This window comes from Chenopodium album, chromosome 7, assembly GCF_948465745.1.
Source record: "Chenopodium album chromosome 7, dcCheAlbu1.1, whole genome shotgun sequence".
In the NCBI taxonomy this organism is placed as follows: Eukaryota; Viridiplantae; Streptophyta; class Magnoliopsida; order Caryophyllales; family Amaranthaceae; genus Chenopodium; species Chenopodium album.
Genome location: NC_137840.1, coordinates 73,068,666 through 73,079,172, shown reverse-complemented (window position 1 = coordinate 73,079,172; position 10,507 = coordinate 73,068,666). Strand labels below are relative to the sequence as shown.

At 34.0% G+C, this 10,507-nt stretch overlaps 1 protein-coding gene across 1 annotated transcript; it reads left to right on the top strand.

Moving 5' to 3' along the window:
- The first annotated feature begins 1,358 nt into the window (after window positions 1-1,358).
- Window positions 1,359-7,901, top strand: LOC145638455 (Golgi SNAP receptor complex member 1-2-like). Its single transcript, XM_081689419.1, has 6 exons — window positions 1,359-1,765; window positions 4,037-4,233; window positions 4,831-4,920; window positions 5,000-5,071; window positions 7,395-7,524; window positions 7,631-7,901. Exons 1-6 carry the CDS (start codon window positions 1,636-1,638, stop codon window positions 7,726-7,728), a joined length of 717 nt encoding a protein of 238 aa, XP_081545545.1. The 5' UTR covers window positions 1,359-1,635; the 3' UTR covers window positions 7,729-7,901.
- The last annotated feature ends 2,606 nt before the right edge of the window (window positions 7,902-10,507 follow it).

Here is a 10,507-nt window from a genome sequence, read left to right as displayed (position 1 = left end):
TGATAAGACTATAAAAGGTGACTAAGGGCCTGTTCACATTTACTTAATTTCAGTTCAGCTCCAATCAGTTCAGTTCAGTTCCAATCAGTTCATTTCTGTTCAGTTCAGTTCAACTCTTAATTTTCCTCTCTCAAAAATATTCATTTCAGTTTAGTTCAGTTCAGTTCAGCTCAACTCCAATCAGTTCAGTTCAGTTCAGTTCAGCTCAATCAGTTCAGTTCAGTTCAGTAAATGTGAACAAGCCCTAAATGTTATTCCATATTCTAAACATAACGTAACAACTAACAGTGGGCAGAGTACGTAATAAATTTATTTATTAAGAAAAGCAGTCATATCAAATTAGAATTGTACATTGATCCACCTTACTTGAATTAGAGGATTCGGTACAATAGAAACACAAAAATCAACAAATTTGACATTGGAGCTAAGAAAATTATAAATTATAAAAGTCATTGCTCTTTATTGTCTTAGATTTCATAAGCAAGTTAAGTCAATATATTAGCTTAACTGGCTAATATAAGTATATAACAACCCTTTGCTTTCTTTTGTTAGAGTTGTATTTAAAGGGATGTTGTGAGGGTTGTTAATACTTAGGGCCTATTCTCATTGATTGAACTCAGTTGAGATGAACTGAATATTTTATAAGAGAAGGAAATTAGGAGCTGAATTGAACTGAACTAAATTGAATTTCAACGTATGAGAACAAACCCTTAGTTGATTAGTGACAGTTCATGGTTTATTTTTCCCCAAATCTTACATGTTGACGCTTTTTCAATTCTCAACATTTTTTAATTTCACGATAAACCCCTTTTTACAGCTAATAATGCATTTATTATTACCGTTGTTGATATTGATGAATATCATAGTTACTTCATAAATAAATATACATCTTTCGTATCTATAAGATCTCAACACTTTCCATATTTGTATATTTCAAAAAGTTACAATATTATGACTTTCACTCTATTGCATTTTTCATGAACCTCTTTTACTCCATCTATGCACTCTTAATCTCTTATTACTTCATTCATACATTCTTTTTCACGTACTCATCACAGTGTGCCTTTTTCTTACACGTATACACCAAATCAACACACTCTCTAGTTGCCCTTTCATAAACAAAGATATTGATCAAGAAATAATAAAACATTATTTTTTACAAGAAAAGAGATTTCATTAATAAAATATAATAAAAAAATATTTACATAATACATATATCAATGAAGTAAATGCCGTTTGCTTTATATACTTGTACTCTATACAAATAACTTCTCTCTTACCAAAGAAAAACATGAGGCCCAAAGGCCTAACAGGCTAACAGCCCAATTTCAAACAACACTCAAGACTGAACCTGTAAACTTCAGAATTCAGATCCTGTTTTTCTCTCTCCTCCATTTTTTCCCAGGTTGATCATAGATCAGTAGATCACATTCTTAAATTGGAAAAATCAATTTCATTTTTTTAAAAAATAAAAAAAAAAAACCCCACTGAAAAACCTCCATTAACATCAATTAAGAAACACCCAACAAAATCAACTAACTAACTGTGTCACTACAATCAAAATCATCCCCAAAAAAGTTGCAAAATTCTCAAATTTAGTCGGGTGGGTTGTGGTAATCGGGTCAGGTGGGTAGGATGTCGGATCTGAGTATGGAGTTGCAGGAATCTGGGTGGGAAGAGCTCCGAAAAGAAGCCCGGAAGATTGAAGGTGATCTTGATGTTAAGCTTTCTTCTTATGCTAAGCTTGGTGCTCGTTTTACCCAAGGTAACCTCATTTTTTTATTCTAATTTTTCTGGGTATTTGTTCTTCTTACATTTTGATTTGATTAATTTTGAATTGGGTTTTAATGGGTCTACACTGTGTTAAATTTATGTATCCTAAATTTGATTTCAGATTTTGATGATTGCATTAGTTTATGCTCATGTTTTTTTGAGTAGTTAGTTTGTTTTTGTATAAATTGGTGCTGTTTGTTTATAATTAGGGCAATTGGGTGTAGATAGAGATCGTTTAGTTACCAATTTGGTTAATTAGTTTTGTGGGAAGTGAATTTTGATCAGCAGAAAAGAACTCTGACTGTGTTATATTAGATGGTGATTTAAGGTGAATGGGAAGTTTTCTAGTGAATGGATCACTCTGCATTGGGGTAAGAATTTGTGGGTGTGTTGGTATGGGTGTTTAGTTGGTTTTAGTACGGTGTGAACTATTGGAACCTGTGGTTTGAGTCTTCATTTTGGCGCCGTACAGGGCGGTTGAAGGAGAATGCTACATTAAGTCATTAACCCACCAGTATCGGGTTGAAGGTTATAATGGCATTGGGATAAGAATAAGGTATGAAGGTTGTGGGAAAGGCGATCTTGCTGTTGAATGACTGATTTAATATAAGTAGGAAGGAGCTTAGAAGTATTACTACCATTCTACCAAAGATATATAGTGTTGTTTGGAGTGTGGACTAGGATGTATGCAAGTAAAGTATTGATTATTGAACTACTCTTACAATACTGGAACTGGAAGTGTTGGAAATTTCAATGTGAGGAAGGTACTGAAGGATTGGATGTGACTTTTATGGTTGGAATGAAGATTTATTTCTGTTCACAGAGCCAAAGATTCACTTCTAGACTTCAATTGCATGACATGGGGTATTTGATTTGGTGGAATGATGACACCAATTAAAATATTTCTCAAATTGAAGTGCTAAAAAGTGCATAGTAATTATTTAATTACTAACCAAGATCCACTCTTACATGTATTTCCATATAGTCTTCTTCATTTAGAATTAATTTGAATCTTTTGTGTAGCTTTCCTCCCTTATACAGCATGACTAATCTTGTGCTGCCGCCCTCCCCTCCACCCCCTTCCCCCACCCAAAAAAAAACAATTATTGCAAAACTTGCATGATGGATTATTTACGCTAGCGGATTTGGTTCCTTTCAGTTCCAGGAGGCATGTTTTTACTCAAGATACTCATTGGAATTCTCTACTGGGCCTAACCAACAAACCTTTCCGTAGTGAAGGGATTGTGAGGGGTAGGGAAAGACCTAAGAAAACAGGGAAGGTGATTGAGAGTGATGTGAGTCTTGGGATTGAGGAATTTATGGCGTTGGATAGGGTGGAGTGGAGGGAGGAAATCTGAGCGGAGGGGTGGAGGACAAGTCACGACTTTAAATATAAATACTATTTTGTTTTATTTTGGGTTCCTAAACTAATTGTGTTTTGCAAATTCTATTATTTCCTTTGTTAAGGTTAAACTTTTTTGTGGTTTTACTTGCATGATTTTTTGTCTCCCCCCCCCCCCCCCCCCACTCCTCTCTAGCTCCCTTTTATAAAGGGGTCTCAAATTTGATTTTTATACCCTCTTTTTTGGCTTTTGCTTAATCACTTCCCATAGCCCCCATTTTTTGCTCACTATGTTTTTTTTTCTTGGCCCAAAAGAGGAAAAATCAGTTTTTGCACCATGACAATATCTGTAAGTTCCTTTGCCATAAATGATCTTGGATTTTGAAATCAAGGAAATTGTAGATTTTAATAGAGATGCAAATTTTTGGCGTTCCCCCCCCCCCTTCTCTCTATGTGCGTACAGCGTTCTCTTTGTTGTATATGGTGCTACAGTAGCATGTTCAGATGTACTGATTCAGTATAAATTGGCAAACTTGATGAAGGGCTTACAGCCTTACATTACAGTGGAGAGATTATTGGAGCAGGGGAAAGAGGGACATATTTATGAGGGTTTCATAAGAAACAACAATTCTGTATCAATCCTGTCGAAGATCTCACCCCTGAAAGTCAGAATTTAGAAAGGCTATATGTGAAAGATTCACCCTGCTATAAGAGGACTTATGTCTTATTTATGAGGGGAGGGGGGGGTGGGAGAAGGGAAGGGATCAAAATTTTCTATTTCTAACAACGTGATTCTACTATGTTAGGACTCAGGATTGAGTGTACACAGGTGTATGCTGTTTGTTCATGTTCTAAATTCAACTCTAATGTAGAATTCATGGTGGTTCCCTCTGTTTTCTGAGCATAGTGTCATGGAATTAGGTTATGCGGATACTGGATCACCAACAGTGAGCTCCAGCAGGTCATGGAAGTCTATGGAAATGGAAATCCAGTCTTTACTTGAAAAGCTAGTTGACATAAATGATTCAATGGGCAGATGTGCTGCATCAGCTGCTCCCACGACATCAGTAACTCAAAAACTGGCAAGACACCGAGACATACTTCATGAGTTTACCCAGGTATTCATTATTTTCTGTTACAAGTAAATTATTATTTGGCTGGTTGTCTAATATGAAGGCAAAATCTGTTATTGACATGGAATGCTTTTGTGAACATTGAACTGGTAAAGTTGTTTAGTTTCATGTGGATCCAACAGGGCATGGCTTATAAAATATCCATCTTTGCATTGAAGAAAACAAACTGAAATAGTTGTTCCTTAGAGTTGGCTTCCACCTGATTTGTAATTACATAGTACACCTGTAGCGGTAGCATTGTGTGTTTGGATAAGATGATTTGAAGAGAAAGGAAGGGGATGCAGATTGATTTATTCATTTTCCTTGTACCTTCACCTTTGCTTGCATTGTGCAGTATTATTATTTTCTATGAATGTGATCACTGGTCTGCCATAGGGCAACAACGATCATTTATCTTTTATTCTGAAATCTTATTTGTTAATTCTGCTTCATGTAGTGGCTCTTTTAATATATGCAAACAACACCAGTATCTTATTTATTATTTTATTCAAAAAAATTTAATGTGGTGAGGCTTGTACTATGGTCCCTTGTTCTATGAGCTATCATAGGCTTCATTCAATGATTTTTTTTCCATGCTTATAGGAGTTCAAGCGTATCAAAGGAAATATAAGTTCAATGAAGGAACATGCAGAGCTTCTTAGTTCAGTGAGAGATGATATTAGTGAGTACAAGGTGGGCAATCTTGATAATTGCGTAGTTCATGACTTAGTTTTGCATTATTGATTGTATTACTCATGTTTACCTCATATAGGCATCAGGGACTATGGCTCCGAATGCGCAGTTGCTGCGAGAAAGAGGTGCAATTCATGGAAGTATATCTCATGTAAGCCTCTCAATTTTGAGGATAATGTCATTTGTTTTTAATCTTTATAAAACAGTTACTGTGGAAAGTATGTGGCAGACTAGCCAGTAGCCACTAGTCGTACTATGACCCTGTTTATCTTTGAAATTCTTAGCAGTTTGAACAAGTGTTTTTTTTTTTTTTAATAAATAAAGTCTGGTTTTTTTTTCTCCTGCTTATATCTTACTGATACTGTTTACCTGTCTTATTAATTTGTAATTTACTTTGTATGATATTATTTGGAAATGATCAACTTGACCAAGAATATTCCTATAAGTCTATAACACAGGGAGTCTGAACTTAATATTTTTATTTGTTAATTACTTTTAAAGGCTCATTGTAAGCTCTAAAAGCCTTTTGCATTTATGATTTCTTGCAGTCTCTTCAAAATTTCAAAGTCTCTTCCCAAATACTCCCTCTGTTTCTTTGTGATGTTTCATATTAGAATTTTGCAGCTAATCATAATTTGAGGGAATCTTCAAATTTTATTATCAATATATAAGAAAAAACATTCATATGAGGTCTTGTTTGATTCATCTCTATTAGTATTCTAATCAATTTTACAAAATATTGATTGTTGAGCAAAAGAAGGTTAAGAAGTTGGTAAACTATGACCCAAAGAACGTTAAGCAACTGGGAGGCAGATGGAAAAGAGGTTGGAAGGTCATTGATTTACAAATCTTAGAGAAATTAAATCTGGAATTTTCTGCACTTTAATTACAAAAATACTGGCTCTGCACAAGGAAGTTAATGATGAAAGATGGCATGTTAAATGCAAGATCTGTCTACTTCCTTGGTGAGCTGTTTAGTAATCAAAATTGGTCATTGTTGATTTTGACCAGAGTATTTTTGTAACTTGGAGTCATGCCTAAAATTTCGTGGGCACATTGGAAACTCCATATCATTTGTGTTCGTTGTGTAATATATTGAGGTTGCAACTTGCAAAATTATTGCTACGATTTGGAGAGGATTTGGCATTTTGGATCAAGTAAACAGTGAAGTTGTGAGGTGTAAATATGGAGGGAATGAACTTATGTAGTCATTGCTGTCTGTTAGGAACTGCAAACTGCCATCCCTCAACTTGTTGGATTAAAGGCATTTGCTAGATGTGCCCCTGTGAGGCAAGATAATTGGGGCCCTGGCTAGTAGAAGAGGCTGGAGGGTACTGTTATCTTACAGATTTCAAGGAATGTCTTTTTTAAAACCTTTTGGATAATGATTAGTGGGGACATACATTATATATCATTCAATTTGAGTTTTTGAACCTACATCTAGTTCAGTGTCCAAGGAACTTTCAGATTTGCTAACTTGTTCATGGACTGACTGTAAACCTTGGATCATATTGTGATAAGAATTTCTGCTTTAGATTTAGCTCTATTACTTGCCATGATGAAAGCCAAGTTACTGATATTGGGTGAGACTATTGGAAGTGCGCGATATTAATGACATAGGGGTTGAAGGTGTATGATGATGAATTTAGCACTGATTAGGAAGTTAATAGTTTTCGGAATCCTAATAATGCTTTCCTCTCTGGTAATTATATATGGTGGAGTGTCTTTTGGGATCGAATCCCAATCATGCTTTCCTTTCTGGTAATTATATATGGTGGAGTGTCCAATTTTTTATGCTAAAAGTCCTTGTGACAGAATCTAGTCGAAGACCAGCAACTAATTCGACATATTTGGGGACAAATTACCTTAATCATTGGGAACAAAGTATCCACAAAGCTACAGCTAGCCACAATATGGATCAAACTTTTAATTCGATGTCATACAGAATAATCAATGATGGAGTGCCAAAACTAACTTTAAAAGTTAATCTTTGTTTTGTGTAAACTTTAAAGGTTCTCATCTGTTCTGTCCTATTTTCTTCTATGTATCTTTTTTGTTCTTGCCTTGAATTAGAAGTTTGGTCCTTCAGTTCTCATTTGAGTCATTACAGCAATTCATGACAATGTTTATAATCCCTGCTCTATCAATTAGATTAATAAGTGTACTCTGTTATCTGTCCATGGAGTGCATTAGCTGTTTCTTGCCCTTGTGACAAAGTTCATAGTCCCCATCATCTCAATTTGATCAAACTCTGATTGCTCTATAATATGTCAAATTCTGTAATTTTCATTAATTGAGTCTTTGGAACGAGGGAGCAAGCGGCCTACTTGGAGCTAAATAATTTCCTCTCACTTTTGATAGAGATAGGGATGGTCCACAAAGAAATGGGATTATGTCTTTGTATAATTATTGAGTCTAAGTTTTTTTAAATTTTTTTTTTTTTTAATAATCAATTGTCTGTTTATGCACTGCAGATAGACGAGGTAATAAATCAAGCTCAAGCAACAAGGTCGGTTTTAGGTTCTCAGAGGGCATTGTTTGGCGATGTTGGAGGAAAAGTGAAGGTTTTAAGCGAGAAATTTCCTGTCATTCGTGGTCTACTTGGTACAAATACAATTTACTTTCTTGCTCTTGTTTGCTTAGAGCAAAATCTCAATTAACTTCAAATATATCTAAAAAAACAGGGTTAATCTTTGATATGACTGTGCAGGCTCAATCAGAAGGAAGCGCTCCAGAGATACACTCATTCTCTCTGCAGTCATTGCCGCTTGTACTTTGTTCCTTATTATCTATTGGCTCTCAAAATGACAGTAAACATTTCTGGAAATAGGAAGGAAAAAAAATACATGTGTTATTGTTAAACTATCATCTGCAGAATTTTTTGTGTTTTTGCTTCTGTGACTTGCTGGTAATATATAGGTCAAATGAACTCTTACAGTTGAAATATATAAGAGATCAAGAAGAGGATTTTCCCTTGCTTTCTCCCTATTTTTTGCCCCTAATTGTCTTATATTTTGGGGGTTCATCGGAAACACGTTCACAGAGAATTTTGGTCAGTACATCCTTGATCCGGTTGGCATGATCTCTCCAATCTGCTAATACTCCAGCATGCTACGCTGCCATATCTACAGCTCATTACTACCACAAAAATAAAATTATCCATCACATTTATCAGCATTACCCCATTTCTCAATTAGTTATTTTTGTTTTTTTGAGAAAGTTAATTAGTTGTTTTTGGTTGGTTCGTTTAAAACATTTATGTTATTTTGGTATTTTTATTAATCAACAAAGATTGATCATACTGGTGCAAGTGGTCTGAATTTGGGAACAATCTCTTTCATATAGCTTTAATACGAATAATAATCTAGGAATGTTAACATCTGATATGACTAATGTATAAAGCATATATTTAATGATTAGTTCATTTTGTAACTAATATTAGTCGGATATAAAGGACAAAAATCAGGTGGCCGATGTTTTAATTTGGAAAAAAACTAGTCATGGTCAGACGAGATAGGGTGACTATATATTGGCTTGTTACCATACATTTAGATATCAAATATTTTATGAAAGTTATGAACTCTCATAATGAATTGCATCATTGTTGACAAGTGGGTAGGGAACCCCGAAAATTACAATACTTGTTACCCGAGAGCAACGGGAAGTATCGATCGAATTGATGCATCCCTAACGATGGCTTATTTATGATAGATGTGTAAGCGTGTGCAATTTACACGTCGATGGTGTGCATATGATCTGTATAAGTAGTGTCAAATTAACTAGCAATCAGTGTAGCACAATTGGATGTTGCTATGCATTGCGAGATTATGCCTGGACTCCACAAGTGTAAGTGACATTATATTCCATCACAATCATCAACACTATTCCTCTTAAATGCCTAGCCATGCAATTATATATGCCCAACAATAATAGGAAGAGATGCCTAAAAGGTACGTAAGACATGAAGTATGCCTAAAATGTGTCAAGAACTTGTGTTCTCATATGAAATGTAACAACTTTTTCTCGAGACAAATATAGTACTAAACTAAACAAGGCTAGTGATGATATTGGACCGTCATCATAATTAAAATCGTGTTCAATTCATACAATGAACTACATGCTTGGTATCAAACAAGCTAAGGCTAGTGAGAATGAACTGTTATCATAATCTTAAATCCCGGTGTTTTGATTTAATTTTTGCAACAATTATATCCACAAAAATGAATTGAATCTCATGGTCTATTACATACACTTATCCTCTTGTAAGAAATTGGGACCCTAAGTTGTCTGAAAATCAAATTGTCTTATGAAAAACTACAAAGCTCCAAATTCTTATCCTAAGTTCAAAATCAAGAGATAGAAATAATAATGGTGGAAACATAAATAGTTAATTTTAAGTTCTTGGGTGACAAAACAGATCTAGGACATTAAGAATGTAGCAAAAAAATTTAACACAAGTACAAAAAAAAGGAAAAAAAAAAAAAAAAACACATAATATTACCTTCGGAAAATAGCATCAAACCATATGCAAATTGAAGGTGGTTAAGTTTAAGACTAGCACATATCTAATAGATGGTATGAAAACTTAGACCCCACAATAATTTGGTAATTTTCATGTGAGTGACAAAGATTGAAGATGACAATGGGTCATTGTGCCTCATCTCTTCTTTATCTTTTAGCAAATTAAACATGTCATAAACCATTATTGAGGAGGGAAAATCTGAATCATATATAGAGCGTGTTTGGCAAAATTAGTTGTTGCATGGTAATGTGAAATTGAAATTAGCTTTTTGGTGCAAGAGTTAAAATACTAATTAAGCATATAAAATATGATTTTGAAATCTTGCTATAAATTTTGAAAATATATATTGAGACAAATTTAATAATAATTTACAGTAAATATTAACATTTATTTATTTGAATTAGTAAAAACAAGTGTACGTATGTAGTCAAAATAAGACACATGCGGTACACAATGTAAAAGTCAATATAAAACAATTAAATAAAACAAAAAAACGAGGGAACAGTATAGAAGCAAAATGTTACAATAAGATCCAAAAAATGAAAAATTTCAAATTGACTGAATAAAGATCAGGAAATATAGAAGAAGGATTCTGAAACAGAAGAGGGTTTAATTTGATGTTGGCTAACTTACATCATATAAGCCAATCATGGTCTCAATGATGCTGCACCACAGGAGAAAAAAGAAACTGTTGACATTATTTAGTCAATATGTAAATTTAATATGCAATTCTGTTCACATTAATTATTAATCTTACTTTATTATAATTTGTGTCTTAAATATTTACTATATTATTATGTATGTACTGGAAAAATTATTAATTTTTGCTGTTACACTACTGCTTGCTTTTGCAGATAAACAAACAAAGGCATGAATTCCTGTTTAATTTTAGCATGCATTGTTGCAGAGTTAACTGAGTAGCTACGGTGCTTGTTAAAGAGCATGCATGGGGATGATCACGAAAAAAGAAATCAGGGGTATTTTCGTAATTTTATCTGCCTATTATTATCTAATTCTTACAAGAGTTACAACTATATTGCTAGTGTAGTAGCTCAGATATAAATA